Genomic DNA, 18,418 nt, shown 5'->3' on the forward strand with positions numbered 1-18,418 from the left:
ACCAAACAGTATTGTTTGACTGATGGACGTTAATGTCACCTAATGCAGCCAGTAGTGACACTGACCATAACCAAATGGATAACAAGTGAAAAAACAGTCAGAAAAGATGAGAAGGGAAAAACTGTCAATGGCCCCCACCCTCCTGCTATAAAAACATTCCTGTTTTGGGGGTTGTCCCTGTAGTGCGCCTGTTAATTTCATTAACACCAAAGCAGCTGTAACTGAGAGAAGAGTTGGCAAAGAGAAAAGGTAAGTATCTGCTTAATTTACAGAAAACCCAGAATAGTGCATCCACGGTCCTCTGGATACATTGTTACACTGTATTATTCCAAACCAGATATCTGCATTTCCTTGCTTTTTAGGTTCCCTGTGCCACCCCGACTTATAATTCATGGAAACGCCCCTGCCTTCATGTCATGTAGCGGTCAAGAGTTGTGCTATCCGGGCAAGCAGATGAGTGTGCACATGCGTGCGTGTTCGTGCAAGTGAGAGCAGAAGGCGTAGCTACTTCAAAGGGGGGGGGGGGGGGTCGAAGTGGGGCACAAGGAGAGGAGCGAGGAGGGTCCGGAGGTAACGAGGAGGGAGGGGAAGTGTTGTAGGTCCCTGACATGAATGGACGATGTTCGCTAAAGGAATCGTAACTCTCCCGGTTTGCTCCTTTCTCCTGCTTCACCTCCCGGTTTTCCCGCTAACGGACAGCTGGCCCGTTAAGGTAAGTAGCTCGGGTTGTCGCCGTTCACTTCATTCCGATCAATTCTGTGTCTGTTCAGAGGTTATGAAGGGGGTCTTGGTAATTCACGGTTTTATCACTTGTAGTAACCCTTTCTTATCGTCCAGTTTTCGTATCAAGTTCGTAATTGATGCCATCCTCCAAGTCGGTTTATTAGTAACATGGCAATGCGGTCTCTGACTGAAAGTCGAGCTTCTCCGTACAGGCGAATGGGAAGAGAAGTCTTACCCAGTCCGGGGAAGTCACTGTTCCCCTCGACGTATCCGCGTTGGACTGTAAAGAGCCATAAAACTGCTCAACACTGTTCACATTAGACGGCAAACAGACAGCAGTGAAGTGGCTTAAATGTTGCTTATGATCAAAGCAGATATAACACTAGCTGTTGAAGCTCTCCCGCAATAACTAGTATCATATACGTTCAAACATGCCCTGTATGATGTGTGCTTTATGTATGAAAAAGCGTCTTTTGTCTTGGGTGGTTCAGTGTTTGGACTGTTCTGCCGCTTCCCCCCATTCAGCTTTCCTGCTTGTTTATCACAGTGTGGCTAGAAACATCAGCTTCTTGAACTACTGTCTAATTCAAACAGATGGTTTGCTGCAAGAGTAGATCTCAAAATGTTATTTTTGTCTGAACTTTGTTCATGTTCTAGGCTAACTACAGGTAACTAACTGAAACTTAATTAGATCATTTTACAGTATGCAGTAGTTTCTCAGTAACAGCCGTGGTCCATACAGAGCATTTATTTTTTGAGTCAGATCCTCTGACTATAAATAAAAGATGGTCATAATAAGAAAATGACTCTTATTTACAAAAAGGGACTTAATGCTCTGTGGAATATGACCCCAAGCTAGCCGCTGGACCCACAAACTCAACAGGAAAATGTTTACTAAAGGTCATAGATACAGAGGGCTGAGAGACATTTTTCCCATAGACATCTATACAACCAGAGGGTGTTTTCTAAAGAGAATGCGAGTTTAAGACACTTGTGTGTTGGCTTCATTCTTCATGCCTAGAAGCTGCATATCCCTCTTTTATACTGTCTGGACCATCCCATCGTCTCATATTTATTAAGTTTTAAACTTGGTTAGCGAGTTGCGTCCATAAACTGTATGGGTGCTAACACAATAATGGGATGCATGGGTTTCACTCAATTAAACTACAGCATATATTTCTTGGATGAACCGTATCAGACAGCAATACATATCTGTAATATACAGTGGGTAAAATTAGTATTGAACACATCACCAATTTTTATACTTATAAAAGTGCTATTGACATTAAATTTTCAATAGATGTCGTCAACAACCCATCCAATCCACACATGCTAAAAAGAAAAAAAATCAAACCATAGATGTCCATAAATTATGTGCAATAATGAGAAATGACAGAGGGAACCAGTATTGAACATGTTTACTGAAATGGATTCAACACGTCATACAAAAGCGTTTGTTGGCTTCAATACGCCTGCTGTATGCAGAAACTAGTCACAGTGACAGGTGTGATTTTACCCATGCCTCCACACAGTCCAGAAGGTTCTGGGTCATTCTAGCAGCTTTAGTTTGTTTCTCTGAAACTAACCGAGTTTGTTGGCTGTGTTTGGCATCAGTGTCCCCCTCTTTTCATCTTCATCATCCTGGTAGGTGGCAGCAGGTTTTTTATCAAGACTCTCTCAGGACATTTTTCCATCCTTCCTTTAATTATCTGAATCACAGTGCTGTGTGCTGAAAAACAGCCCCACATCATGTGGTGTTTTTGGTGATGTGCAGTGCCGTTCACCTCCAAACATGGGGTGTATTCTGACATCCAGAGGTCAGTTTTGGTCTCATGTGACCAGACTCTACTCTCCCAGTCTTTCCCAGGCTTGTCTAAATGTTGTTCAGCAAACTTTAAATGTACCTCATTATGTTTGTGCTTCATTATACTTGCTGTCCCTGTGTGGAGACTGAAACACTGGGTGGATTGAGAGTTTACTGTTGGTCCCCAGATTGTGGAATGGGTTGTTCCTGTTAGATTGGCCCCAGCAGTTGCAGTTTTTAAATCATGTTTAATCTCCTAAGACCCGAACTCTTTCATGGCATGCATTTTTAATTTTTCTTTGCTATTTGGGTTGATTGGGACCCCATGAATGTAAAAACAAAGAATTACCAAATTTTTTCTTTACCTAATTTTTGTTTTTGAGAAAAATGAGATCCCCATATAAGGACATTTGTTTCAAATTTTGATAGAACAGTGGCAGTATAATGTCCTCGTGAGTGGATATCAGGCCCTTGTAGAGAAAAATTAAGTATTTTGGTCTAGATGTCCAAAATGTGATGTCAGGTCAGGTCATAGGAGGTTAAAAAAAAGAAAAAACACCTTTGGATTTCAATGTGAGTACTACTGTTAGCTTCTAGGTAGTTTTAGTCAGTTTTTTTATTCACTTTTAATCTTTTGTACCCTTTTTAAGACTTACGTTTATGTATTGTACATTTTGTGTTTTTATTTTTCTGTTTTCTATTTTTTGTCTTCTTTATTTGACATTTGTTTTTGTATTTTATTGTCGCCGTCTTCTAACTGGAAAGCACTTTGGGTAACTAAATTCCTTTAAAGTGCTCTATTTTAAAGTCAGTCACCAGAAGTCGTCAATAGCTTTACGTATCGGGCAATTAAGAACAAACTGAACAGGATCGTCAGAACTGCTGGAAAAATATTAATCAGCAACAAACTTCATTGGATAAACTGTATCATCAGGCTGTTTACGGAAGGTCCGGTTTATTGTTGCTGACCGTGAACACCACCTTTACACTCACTTTGAGTTAATGCGCTAAGGACGGTGATATAGGACGCCTGTCTAGAACAAAAAAGTTGTATAAGGCGTCATTGAGAATATATAGACTTGAATGATTGCCTATGTTGGATTCTCTCCAACAACCATAAACTGCCATATTTGGTCGATCTTTTTAAAGTTTTCCTGATTATGTCCCTCCACGTCGTCTCCAACTCACGGGTTATCATCCAGCTTCAGGCTCCTTTACCCATTTAAAAAAACTAAATCAAATTAATCTCCTTTTTCAAAACGTCCTTGTTTCCTGTCTTTCTAAATAGAAGCTGCTCGTCTGTTAGCACACCTAAACTTTGCCCTGTGCAAAAATCCACAAGGCCGCTTTTAACCATCACTCCTTGACACAGTCACTCTGGACAGATCTTCCGAAACTGAACAGCAAGTCTGGTAACTTCTGCTCACCAACTGGAATGGCATCAGTTTCTTTTATCATGTTCAGCTGTCCTACCCTGAGGATATTCAGCTCTACACACATGCTGTTTCTTCTGCCGGATTTGGGGATTATTATAAAATGTACCCAGTATTCACTGCAGGTTTTTTATGGAGCCATGAATGGTCAAAAAGATCCATTCCCATCCACTGAGACAACCTTGCCACCGTAGACCAATTAACAAAGGCCAAAGAAATTCCCCTTCCATCATGAAGCTGTCAGCCACCAGTTCTTACTCAGAACAGAACACATCCGTTATAATTCCACCGCTGTCTCCCTGTCTCGTCATTCAGAGCCTCGGCCCTCATGCAGAGGCAGTCCCGATGCAAGTACCTAGATTTTTGGCCACAACATTCGAGATCTAAACCCCAGCATTGCAGAGCTCATGAGCCTTTTCCAAGAAGTTATTATCAACAGCCTTGCTCCTGGACTGAAATCAATTTTTATTAATTTCACTACCACTTTAAACTTCTTTAAACTTTAAACTTCTCTTCCCATCCATCTTCGACCTCATGCTGTCTACCTCTAACTTCGGATCTTTCAGATATTTTCATGCTCCGTTACAGATATGGTCACTGCTACCTGGATTCATGCGCTGTTCAGAGTTTACCTCAACGTCGACCAAATTCAGTTCAGATCTTTATCCCTGCATAAGTGACCTTCACCCAGTCTCCGAAGACTGCCTCGTCTTCTCTCTCAAACAAAGTAAAACCTCACCACACCTCACATTCAGACCCTCTGTTTATAACTGAGTCTGGCCATGTGGATATCAGATCCTTGTTTCTCTCACACTTCAAGATCTCTTACTGTCCGGAATATCTCCTAGTCTTTCCTCTGGCCATTCCTTCCACTTTGGTGCAGCAACATATGCTTCTTCCAAAGAAATCCCTGACCACCCGGTGAAGGTCTTGGACCGCTGGCCATCACAGGCCTACCAGCCATCCCCCTTTCTTAATTCATTCATTTGTCAGTATTATTTGCCCGTCCCGTTTGAGGGCTTCCCAAATTGCACCATCAAATCACGGTTCTCCATCCATCATTTTCAAGTCTAATTGAGGATATGGTCCAGCTAGTGAAAGACACATAAAAACCTGTCCGCTCACTGTTTCAGATTGAACTGGTCACTGCCTGCATTTTCAAACTGGCCTCACAGCTCGATACAACAAAACAAGAAACACATTTTAACAAATTATTGTAAAAATAGAAAAAGTCAAAGTTACTAGAAAAGTTAAAGTGTATCATCTTGTTCACATCTCTCTCTGATCCAGCATCCACATTCAGTCCACAGCGCTTTACATCCTCGGATCTGTGCTTTAGCCCTGGTTTGATACCACTGCTTTGCTCCAGATTTCGCCCTTTATTTGCACACATGAGTTCGCCACACTCTGGACTTTTTGCTCAATTCAGCTACTGCACAACCAGAAACCTTTACAGTTCTGCAGCTGTTCTCCGATCTGTCCTGGCTCAGGATATCCTCCATATTCTAGCTGCTATGTTAATGCTATGTTATTATAACTGTTTAATACTTACATTTTGTTGAAATGGGAACTTTAGGAGAAATTTAAAGGATTAGGAACATTAACTGCTTCAGCTGTTGGTGAAGGGAGGAGCTGTGTGCAGGTAGTTTGACGAGGCAAAGATGGCTCTGTTTGTGTTGATATTGTTGTAAATATCATATCATAATTGGGGCCTGAGCATTAAATGTTTGAAGACTGTATTGCATTCACTCTGTTAATTATTATTCAGGAAAATTAATTGCATTTTAGAGGACCTTTAGGTGCTCAAAATGTTATTGGTTTCAGACATGGGTGTTTAAAAATGGCTCTAGAGCGCCACCTTCAAAGGGTCTTTTGAAGCACTACGGACCCATAATTTGAGCTACAAGAATGAAATTTTGTACACATTTAAGTTGCAAAGACAGACAAAAAAAGTCTCTTGGGTTCCTTCATTCAAACCCAACAGGAAGTCGTCCATTTTGAATTGAAAAAGTCGTATTTACCATTTCCAGGCCTCCCAGGGGTTTTATTGGATCAACGTCATTTTTGGTCAGTCTAAACTGGGCCATACTAAATGTCTGAGCTTTTGAGTTGAAGGGGGAGTTTTCTATGGCGCTATTGTGAATATTGATCATTCGCTGTCACTGACACATTGTCCAATCTAGCCTAATTTTCTCATGTGTGATAAGGGTCCACCTTGGAACACATTTCAATTGTAACATATAACAGTGGCCACAGCGCCACCTAGTGGGAACAGGAAATGTCATGTCACATTTTGAGGCACAGGTTCACGGTGCTTGAGCAGAACCGTCTAAAATTTGGTCAGCAAAGGCTCAAGGACTTGGCCTTAGGTTACTGTGAAAACTGTGACTTTTCACCACAGTGTGTGACTCTGGCAGCATGGCAGAGTTCAATTTTTCGCCATGAAGCTCAAAATTTGTGTAACTCAAAAACACACATTGTCTAATCTTCTAAACTTTACAGGATATATGATCTTCATGCTGTGAACAGTTGTCAGCGATAGTTAGAACGCCAGCTAGTGGGAACATTAAATGTCGTGTTTTAAACGTTTATGTACAGCTCTTTCCAGGTTGACCACATCCACCTCAAAATCTTTCTGAATAAACATCAGACCTTGATGGTAAATGGACTGCTTCTTATATAGCACTTTTCTACTCTGAGCGCCCAAAAGCGCTTTACGCAACTTGCATCATTCACCCAATCATGGATACATCGGAGAGCAACTTGGAGTTAGTATCTTGCCCAAAAATATTTGGCATGTAGACTGGAGCAGCCAGGGGTCAAACCTGCAGCCATCCAATTAGCAGATGACCTGCTCTACCGCCTGAGCTGCAGCCAACCTTGATGATGTGTCACTGTCAAAATTGTGAGATTTCATTTAATGGCCCTGTGGCATGGCAATTTGCTATGAGTAGTAGTTTTTGGAGGCTTGGAAAGCTTGGATAGTTATAAAATTTGGCAGACACGTCCAATGTAATGAGTGCTTTAAGGTTTTATGGCTCTGGTCATTGAATATTGCAAAATGTCTCCACAGCGCCACCTTGCAACTATGACTCTAAAATCTGGCAGCCTCATGTCTCAATATGTACAAAAAGTGTCTTGGAGCTATAGTCCAAACTAGAGATGGCACGATACCACTTTTTTATGTCCGATACCGATACCGATATCATAAATTTGGATATCTGCCGATACCGATATTAATCCGATATAGTGTGTTTTTTAATCAATAAAACTGTTTTTTTTAAATATCTTGCTGCATTTTGTATAAGTTCATACTCAAGTTTAAATAAACAACAACACTAAAGCTATTCTGTTATACCTGTATGTAAAAAATACACTGCACCCAAAATATTTCATAGTTCAGCAATACTGATCAATCTAATAAACTTAAACCTACTCCATCCTTCCTATTCTGGTATTTTAAAGAGTACTTAGCAGAAACATTAAGCAACCTAACTAATAGGGTTGCAAACTCCCAGCAAAAAAAAAAAAAAAGGGAACCACCTCCACCCTCCACCTGATGATGCTTAATCGACGTAATCAACTTTAATTTGATGCAGTGTGAAAAAAATGCACAGAAATAAATTATTTTTCAAGAATAATTAAATATATTCAACATCTTTCTTCTACAGAATTGCAGACTGCACAGATGGTACTTTCCCAAAGGAAAAAGTACTATAGCTTACTAGGGTATATTAGACTTAACAGTTACTATATACAGTAATGGACTTCTATACATTTTACATCAGATTAAAACTTTGGGTGTAAGATTCAGATAATTATTTATTAAAAGCTAGACATTTTAAATGAGAATAAGAAAGATAAGTATGTCTTTGTGCCCCCTTTTCCCTGTTAATGCCCTATCGGCCCCCCTGGCTAAACTTTGCTAGATCCGCCCCTGCACAGTTACCAGCCGTCAGCTATGTAGAAAAGGATCCTGGTGTAGAAAGTAATATTGAATAAATTCTAACAACAGCTTATCAAGGTTAAATGTGCTGCTGTTGTTCAGCCGCTGGTTTCCTCTTTCTGGTGCAAAGTGGGCCAAAAACAAAGAAGAGAGACGGACTCGCGACAGAAAAGCCGATCAGCTGATCATTAAGCAGTTTCACGATTGAAGTAGCGGCAGGAGAGGGAGAGAGAAGAGGCTCCATATATCGGTTGTTAAGCTTAACGTAGGTATGCTTTACAAACATTCAGAGATGAACTTACACACTTGCTTTACTTCTCTCTGGGATAACTTCCTCGGAGATGAAATGCTGGATTGCTAGAGAGGCTACAAATAAACACAGCCGCTCTATCACGTGAGCACACTGCTTCGACGTGCTACGGTTATGAGCCGAGTTACGTCGTGTCGCAAGTTTTGTGAGGTGCTTTTTTGATATTTAATGGATCGGATTACATTTTTTAATTTCTCGCCGATATCCGATCCAGTAATTTAGGTCAGTATCGGACCGATACCGATACTTAATATCGGATCGGTCCATCTCTAGTCCAAACCCAACAGTAATATTGGTAAAACTTTTCACCATATTTAGGCCTAATACTTTGTTAATCAGATCAACATGATCTTTGGTGAATACAGTATCAAGACGATGTTGACATTATATTGTGAAGCTTTTGAGTTTTCATGTAAGGGTGTGGTCGTAGCAGCATGCCAAACTTGGACCTTTCACCATATGACACATATTTATATATTTGTGTTCTGTATATTGTATATCAGCATTGTACCAGTCTGTCCCAAACTTTACCTGCTTGATGGGAGTCTGAGTCTGGAGACGTCATCCAGTCTACATGAAATTTTCATTTATAGTTTCATGCATGATATATATCAGCATTGCTTACGGGTAAGGGGTATTCTCTATCGCCATCTAGTGGGCATAGATGGCACTCATTACATAAACGACCCAACATCATCTGAAGCTAAAGAAAACTGCATAAGCACACGATGCTGTTCACCTGCAGCACGCTCAACCGCAGTGCGCCTAGACGTGAACCGGTGTGCGAGGGCTCTCTCATCACTGGTTGCAGGTTTAATTTGATATAAATTTTTTTCCTTTTTTTTTTTCTTTAAACAGTCGTAATGTTCCCCATGTTTATGTGTCTGTGCCTAATTTGTCTGTCTGTGTCTGTTAGGACAGAAGTGAAGTAAGGCTGGGGCAGCATGACAGCCATCTACGATCACACGGAAGTCAAAATGGGAAACAGACATGCAAAAAGGTGATCACAGTCCTGTAGATTTCAGTCTGACTCTGAATTTTTGCAGGTGGGGGCATCTTTAACATGCTGGCTAAAAGGGGGGGAAATGGCGATTATCAGTAAAGCTCAAGTAGGAAGAGAAATGTGCCTCAAAAGGGTTACAGACGTGTACAGTGATTGGTGTGTACTCACAAGCATGTGCTTGCACCCACACATAAATACAAAGCAATTTGAGCACATGTAAAACAGCTTTACATCCAAACCTGAATAAAAAAACTGGTCGTTTACACACAATTAAGTTCAGCTTCAGGAGTCGGATCATTTTCTTTTTCTGTGGCTACAACTATCTAAAAGTTTGGGTAACAACTCCATCTCACTCACTTACAAAACCTGAATTATGATGTGAGTCTTCAAAACCTACACACAATTCATTCACACCTATGGGCAATTTAGATTTTTCAGTGAACCTATCCCCATAAAGTGTATGTCTTTGGACTGTGGGAGGAAGCCGGAGTACCCGGGGAGAACCCACGCAAACACAGGGAGAACATGCAAACTCCACACAGAAAGATGGTGGAATTGAACTCAGGACCTTCTTGCTGTGAGGCAACAGTGCTAACCACCATTCCACCGTGCTGCCCTATTAATTAATTATTAATTATTAAGATACCATTAAGGTAAATCTATTTTTGCTACAAGTTCCTGAAAATGTGTCACAGCGTAACTCCTGTTAAGAAGTGAAGTGTTGAAGCACTTTTACTTTGAAACAGAAGCGTGGAGTTTGTATAATATACAATTAGAAAGTTTAACAGCGCAGGATTTGATCAGTAAAAATACTGATGGATTATTATCATTTTTACATAAACAGACCAGATGATTGAAACAAGAGTGTTCCTATTATTGTTTATGCTCCAGTTTTAGTTGCTAATGTCAAACCAGTACATCCCAGCAGCTTTTAAGGTGGAATATTTTACCAGTTATTAGTAAAATATTTCACCTTATTCTTGACTTAATACAACAGGAGCACCAAATCAACCCATGAACACCTTAAATGTCAGCTCTCTGTCTATTCAGTTCACTGATTGCTGGGTTTTAGTGTCTCTACTGGAACTGCAGAAAAAGGAAACAAAGTGACACACAGTTAATGTTTTTCGTTTCTCTTCATGCCATGGAGGAACACAACTATCTGGTTACTACACAAATTGTGTGAGAGTGGAAGAGGAGATAAAGAATGTGGACTGGTCTGTTGTGTTGAACAAAGGGCCTGAAGTGGTTTACCAGTTCCTCTAAGTATACTTAACTGGAAGATCTCCTCACATCTATGACCACAACCTCTGACCACACAAAGAATAAGATTTGGATACAAGCTAATACCTGTTAAGGTATGGCTTTATGTCTGTGCCTCTATTCTGAGCGCACATCAAAAAAATTTGGAAACACAAATGTTGCATTTTGAGGAGAAAATTATTTTGAGTGAAGAGAATTCATTGCTGCATGCAAGAAATGTATTTCAGTGTTTGCTATTATCCACACACACACACGCACACACACACACACACACACACACACACACACACACACACACACACACACACACACACACAATAACAGCCGCTCTCGCTCAGATCTCTGCTCTGTGTGCTCACAGACATCTGCAGACCTGCTCTCAGTGTGTCGCTCTCAACATCTCTGCTCCGTGCACGCTCAGCTCTCTGTACACCATTATAAGTCTGCCACCAAACCAACCAATCACAGACTTGGATGCAAAAATTCTGATTGGCTGTTATAGTCTCCAATCAGCTCGCTAGCTACTGCATTCTGGAAACATGGTCCGGAGTGTAGCAAAATCCAGTGGAGGGGTTTGGTTTAAATTAGGTTAAAACCAACAATGGTCTTAAAAATATATATATTTTAAAATAGAATAATTCAACATACTAACTGAAAATGGATTTAGCTACATTCTGGAGCGTGTTTTGTGGCACACTTATAATGGTGTACAGAGAGTTGAGCGTGCACGGAGCAGAGATCTGAGCGAGAGGGGCTGTTATTGTGTGTGTATGGATAATAGCAAACACTGAAATACATTTCTTGCATGCAGCAATCAATTTTCTTCGCTCAAAATAATTTTCCTCTCAAAATGCAACATGTGAACTTGTAAAGGTTTTTTTTATTTGCGTTTAGAATAGAGGCACAAAAATAACGTCATACTTAAGCTGTTCTGGAGGAGCTAACAGTACAGTCATTGCATCTGTAAATTAAAAGTGGGCAACAAACCAGGAGGCCTCCTACACAGCTCCTTGACAAGGTGTTTCTTGTTGGAGATCCTGGGGAAACTCAGGACTCAGTGTCTGAGGAGACCGATGGACAGAGAAGGCATCTCAGCTTGGGCTGCTGTCCTCTTCAGCCTGGACTCCAAAAAAGTGGTAGACATCTGATGACATTAAAATTGTTACTTTTCTATAATACTTGAATACAGAAACATCTCAAATAAGTCTGAAGGAAGTGCTTGCAGACATTTCCAGCTCCTGCAAAATATTTTCAGTGTAAATAATTTACTATAAGAGGCAAAACACATTTAAATCTGAATTTGAATGATAATATTTTACTTTTTTTATACATTTCTGTAAACAATAATGCAATAATTTGGTTTAAATCAATTCTTTTGTCTTCAATAACTCATTGTTCATATTGTGATACTCCTAATGAACAGCTTGCATTGGCCTGACTAGTGTAATATTACACTTTACACAGTCGTGTTTCAGCGATTAGTGAGAAGATTAAAAAGGTGAACTTTAATTGTCAACGTTTGGTCGGTCAGTAGGTCCACAGGCCACTGTTTGGTGCCCACTTCTGTGACTGCTAAGGACGACATCTGCGTTCTTCGTAACAGTGGTGTCAACAATAACAGTCATTATTTTAATGTTTGATGGTTAAAGGCTGACCTTAATGGCCCACTTCACGTTACTCACTGGCCTGTATATTTTCTCCCAGGAGGAGGTGTTTCAGTGGTGGGGGGAGTGGTCTACATGGTCCTCCTGTTCCAGGAGCTGTGGAGGAGGAGTGAGGAGCCAGGAGAGACACTGTCTCATGCAGAGGTAACTGAGTGACTTTCAGATGATATTCCACCTTCTGAATATTTTGGTGTCCAATACATGTGCAGTCTCAGCCTACAGATGTAACTGTAACTGTAAGCCAGACGCACAAACACCAAACATTGTTCTGAAGAATAAAACAGATCAGCTGTGCCGTGGCTATCGATTCGTTTAGTAATTGCAGTGTTTCTGCACCATGTTAAAATCATATTTTTTAAAAAAAATTTAACATTTTAGTACAGTCATTTCAAATACAGTAAAGTACACATACAGCCTAAATTAAGGCATTAAAAATCATCTCTGTCTTTTGAAAGGCTCCCAGTATCTACTGGATGAGACCGGTTTACATTTATTTATGCCAGATAATTAAAAGAAGTGTGATTCCAGAGTGCTTTAATTCCACAGCTGTTCCCATACAAACAGCAGCACGAGCAAGAGTCGCCCACAGACTCCAGACTTCCTGTTTTATTGTGATAGTCCTCGTCTTGTGTGTCTCATGTTAACTCGTCCCTCCTGATGTGTCCCAGCTGTCTCTACTCACTTGTCTTCTTCGTCCAAAATAAAAGTCTGTCTTTGATTTATCCTTCGTTTGTCTGAGTCTGCACTACATTCATGACACGGACAGTAAAGATATTGATGCACAGTAGTGATCATAGTTTTGTTTTGTATGGTTATCAAAGTGACACATGTATTAAGAAAGCCTTGCTGGAAGACTTCACTACAACAACCACGTGTTGACATTTATCCAGTAATTGCAATAAGTTTGTCTCTCTGACGAATCAGGAGCCACTTCTTCGCCTGTTTCCTTCATTTTTTGTGGATTATTTTGCACCAACTTTGGTGTGAAATCTGGCACTTTATCTGAAGTCGCCCATTTTACTGCATGTAAAAATCATGGCACCTGTCTAAATGCAGACGTGTGGCCACGGTCATCACAGCAACCCACTGCTTCACCCAGCCCCCAATATACAGAAGGGGGCTGGGTGAAGCACTCTCCCGTCGGGAATGTTTCTGTCCACCAGGATGAACACTGCTGCCCTCTGTCCTTTCCCGAATTTCTCCTTTCGTTACTCCTGTGTCAGTGTTTGGCCCACCTCCCGCCCCTCCCATTTTGTCCCCCCCCCCCTGTCTTCACAGTGACCTAGCGTTCATCTCTTCTCAGCATCTCTCCTGTTTTACAGTCTAAACAGTGTTTGAATGGAAGCAGATAGTGACTGAGGAGGTGTGTTTGGGAGATATTAATGCTGTAATGAAAGACAGATGCTGTAACTCTCCGTCCTCCCAAAGTTACACACAAACACATAAATAAGGCTATTCAGTCTCTTCTTTCAGTTCGCGCACACACACACACGCACACGCACACACACACACACACACACACACGCACACACACACACGCACACACACACACACACACACACGCACACACACACACACACACGCACGCACACGCACACACGCACACACACACACACACGCACACACACACACACACACACACGCGCACGCACGCACACACACACACACGCACACACAAACACACACGCACACACGCACACACACACACACACACGCACACACACACACACGCACGCACACGCACACACACACACACACACGCACACACACACACACACACACACACGATGGCCTCCTCCTAAGAAACAGATCCACTGCTTTGGCTGCTAAATAGTTTACTGTGTTTACGTCTCACTGCTGTAGGAAAGGAAGTTGTAATGAGGCCAGTACGAGCTGTAAATGTTCCTTCGGTCTGTTCGAACAGGCTACAGACAAGCTTGCTGGGTTTCTACACTGGTGTCGAGCTTCTTCTGGCGTGGCTCACTTTGGAATCTGAACAAAAAGTTTTATCCCTTATTACAGTTTTTTCTGATTGCTTAAGCACATTTTTTGTAACTATTGGCTATTTTTGCAAAACTCTACACCCAAATAAGAAAACCTGTCACCCAATTATCAAAACATTGTAGTTCTCTTGCAAAAGCGAACACAGCTAGATTAACTCTTCACACCTTCGTAAAAATGGTGTTTTCGTATCAAACAGTACACACAAGCCATCATCTACTAAGCACACAATGCGCCAACTACACACTGATGGTATGAATACAAAACATATCTGACTTTTGCTTTCTCTGTACACAAGGTAGGCTATGTCAGTTTGAGCTCATATTTTTGTCACAGATCCGTAAGCACAGAGGGATCCAAACTTCTGGTACTGGTGTTTATTCACACACATCAAAACAAACAAGTGTTTATTTCCAAGTATAGGACTATTTGCAATCACCATATTGACTATATGGGTTTCTTGGTCTGCAGTGAACATGCTTCCTCTGCCCCAGCATCTGGTCGTCTAGCAATTCTGTAAAGTAACAATTTCCGTATTTTTACATCTATGGTATTTTTGTGTTTCTCATTAGCATATGGCAGTGCTACAAGTCTTAGTGCAAAGTGACTGTACTAACCAATTCTGATTTCGAAATGTCCTTATGATGCTTGCTACAGTGTAGCGGCTCGAGTTAGGCTGAACCCGTTGGCCAGCTTCCCTCAGGGTCACTCCATGGTTGATTACATGGTCCACTATTGTAGCTCTGATGTCATCAGCAATTCTATTTCTTACTCTTCTTACCCTTCCTCTCCCCCCTCCTCGCCCCCCCCCCCCCCCCCCCCCCAATCCTCCTCTTGCTCCTCCTTGTCCTTGTCGTCCCCTTTGTCCTACTTCTTCACCTCCACGTCCTCTTCCTCGGCCTCCTCTACTTCTCACTCTTCCTGCTCCCTCCACTGTACTCCACACACAGAGCTTACCTGTATTATAGTGCTTAGGCTGATTGCAAAGTGAACTAATTATCTAAAAAAGTTTTCACATGTGAAAGTGTGCCAGACAGTTGGCAAAATAGCATAAATAATGGCCATAAATGTGTATAGTTTTGCTAGGAGTGTGTTGGAAATTTGGTAATTGAGTGTAAGCAGTGAATTGTGCCTACAGTTTTGCAAAGTGTGTGTTACAAAATGGCAAACTGAGTGCAAAGCAGTGTTTGTGCTTTTAGTTTTGCAAACTCAGTGAGTGGTTTTGCTATAAGTATTAATAGTTTTAGAAATTGTGCTATAAGAATCACAGTTAGGGTTTAAGCATTCAGAAAAAACTGTAATGATTATGATTTTAAAAAACACATTGAATTTTACCTGAATAACAGTCAGGTTAGAGCTGCAGCATCCCACCTACATTGACTCAGTCTGAGAACCACAGAATGAAGTGATGATCCTAAAATGGGCTTTGCTGGGTGGGAGTGTTTATGTGTCTCTCTTTGTCTTCACCCTGTGATATATTGGTGAGTTACCCCAGGTGTGTCCTGTCTGTGCAGGGATAGGCTCCAGCTCCACTTAAACTCTGACCAAAGCGATTAAGAAAAACGGATGAATTTAGTAGGCAAATAAAGATACCCACTGTGCCACAGTAACTGTGGTGTAAGTAGTGGGCAGTGGAAGGAAAGTGCAGGATTAGGCACGTCCATTCAAGAAAATCAGTCATCTCTAAGAGCTTACCATCTAAGGTAAGACCTGGACACTCTTGGTGGGTAGCTTGGTGACATCATCCATAATACTCAGTTACACAGTTTGTTTATTGTCAGTGTTGGTGTGATGGACTGAGTTGAAAAAGCAGGAGGAGTCACAGGAATTATTAGAAAAACAGGGTTTCCATTTAACCCCCAAAAATTAGGCAAAGACTGCAAACTTAACAAACCAAATGACTGCCCAAACAGGAAATGACACACAAGGGTTTATATAATGGCTGATCAGACCACTATGACACATAAACCACAAAAATGATGCAGTACAGCCTGGTTTGTTTATAAACTCAACACCAAAGAAGAAAGTCAAAACCACTGAACCCTAAACTCAAATATGTAGTCAAATACAAAAGCTTTTTTTTTTGTAATTAAAGAAAATACACATTGTCCCCTCAGCAGGAAGTGGTGGTGCGGTCCAATTATCCCTCTTTGTATTTAAGGGCTTTAAACCCTGGCCACCACCTTTTGTCTGGTAACTCCCAGGGATCATGGCAGGTAAGCAGCAAGTAAAAGAAACAAAGGTTAGTCAAACAAAGTAATGAACTGGTATGAATACATAACCTAAATGTGCACGCTTACAAATAGAACAAATGTATCCAAACTAGTGATGGGCAGATGAAGCTTCATGAAGCACTGAAGCTTTTCATCCAATTGGTTCACCCCAGCGCAAAGCGTCTTGAAGCTTCATTTGCTCTAGTAGGACATCTACTGGACCTAAAAATATTAGTTGGCATGAATTTGAAGAGTGTGGCCTTTTGCACACAGCCTGTAAATGTCAGCAATAAAAGGAGTGTGTAAAACATGTATATTGTAGTGATGGTAGTATACTGTGTATATTTATACCGGCAGTATGGAAAATGATCATTTGGAAATGCTTAAAATGGAAATGATCATTTACTGTGAGGTGAGGTGTGGTTGGGGTGTGGACAGTGGTTGTGCTTTTGTAACGTTGAGGTATGGACAGCTACACACTGAGGCTTTGAGCCTCAGTCCTGCCTGTTCACATTTTATTCTGTGAAAACTAAATTTTCACTGCTTTTATGACCTTTTTAGTGGGGAGAACATAGCTAGGACTTAACAATTTAACAAATCTTTTAAATCCTTTGTCCTCCACAATGCTAAATGGCTGGGAGTCCTCAATCACCATGCTAACCAGGTCTCCATCTATTTGAGATTGTTCTCCTGAGGAAAGACTATAAAAACAAAGCACAAATATAAATATCACACACGTAACTTATTACAGTTGTATAATATTGTTCTATCATTTAGTAACATTACTGCATGCTATATTATCATGGCATTTGATGGCTCACCTGGTCTTGCTCCACAATCGGTGTTCCCCTTACTCTCATGCAAAGCTCTGTAGTGCCTGAGCATGGATGAGGTGTTGTTCTTATATCCCAGCTCCCTGGCACACAGCAAACACTTCACCTTGTACAAAAGTAAAGACAGCTTAACATAAATTGTATTGCACCATCAGTATTACATCAGTAATACATCTTCTGTAGAAATGTACATACCTTGTTGGGAGGAATAAAATCAAAATGTTCCCACACAGGGAGGACATCCTCCTCTTCTTAGCTGGCTCCATTCTCTCCTGACTTTTTCTCCTCACTCTCCTAAACCTCCAAACTGTCTCCAAACTCTCACTAACCGCAACTCTCCATCAAACACCCACATTTTGAATGAAGTCTAAGGGGTTTATATCGCTGTCATAGCTTGCGGCAAAGTTTGAACCACTTCATGAACCAGTCACGTGGTACAGCCGGTCAGCGAGGCTTCAGACGTCATCATTTTCAGCTCCTCCCATAAATGAAGCAAGCCTCGTTACGCGCATCGCGGAAACGCCCCCTCCATTACTCGACACAAGCTTTGAAGCCTCGATACAGAATGTCACATCACTAATCCAAACCAATCAATAAATTTATTGGAAACTAAAGTGTGTTATTGTGTTCAAATGAAGAACTGAAAATACAAGAGTTACCGACTTTAGAGTGTGGCCGTGGGTTTGGCCATCACAGTTGGCAAATTGAAGCTTTGGTGTGAAAGCTGCCAGCAGCTCTGCAGTTAGATGAACGGTGTCATTAATAAAAGTGTTGATCATGCTGCACCCTGACACTCCTGTCTGTCTCAGGCTGTCCTCCACCCAAAATGTTAACAGCTCCTGTTGTGTTGGCTCCCCTAAGACGTACCAGCTCTGTTCAAAGCAGGTATGATATTGATCCTTTACTGATTGATTACAATAAGGAAACAGTAGAAATAAGCATTGAAGCTTTTGTCTGTGTTTGTTCGTTTTGTGTATGTATTTATTTTGTAGCCGTGTCCCAGCACCAGCGTTAGCTTCAAACAGCACCAGTGTTCCCAGTTCAACTCTAAAGCCTTTGGAAGGAGATACTATCAGTGGATACCTCTGTACCCAGGTCAGCCTTTGTCTGTTTGTCTCATGTGTCAGTTCACTTTCATCATCTACGTTTGGTTTGACGATGCAACAGTAGATATAACATGTGAAGAGTTTTTCTTTTCCCACTGGGGATTGTGTATTTGTCTGAA

At 41.1% G+C, this 18,418-nt stretch overlaps 1 protein-coding gene across 1 annotated transcript in view; it reads left to right on the top strand.

Moving 5' to 3' along the window:
* The first annotated feature begins 609 nt into the window (after positions 1–609).
* Positions 610–18,418, top strand: part of si:ch211-267e7.3 (ADAMTS-like protein 2) — a 35,295-nt gene continuing 17,486 nt past the window's right edge. Inside the window, exons 1-5 of the mRNA XM_063462684.1 lie at positions 610–712; positions 9,133–9,216; positions 12,187–12,290; positions 18,003–18,078; positions 18,186–18,288. Coding sequence (XP_063318754.1) covers positions 620–712; positions 9,133–9,216; positions 12,187–12,290; positions 18,003–18,078; positions 18,186–18,288 — 460 coding nt within the window. The 5' untranslated portion in view covers positions 610–619. The remainder of the gene's footprint in view (positions 713–9,132; positions 9,217–12,186; positions 12,291–18,002; positions 18,079–18,185; positions 18,289–18,418) is intronic.

This window comes from Pelmatolapia mariae, linkage group LG18, assembly GCF_036321145.2.
Source record: "Pelmatolapia mariae isolate MD_Pm_ZW linkage group LG18, Pm_UMD_F_2, whole genome shotgun sequence".
Classification (NCBI taxonomy): Eukaryota; Metazoa; Chordata; class Actinopteri; order Cichliformes; family Cichlidae; genus Pelmatolapia; species Pelmatolapia mariae.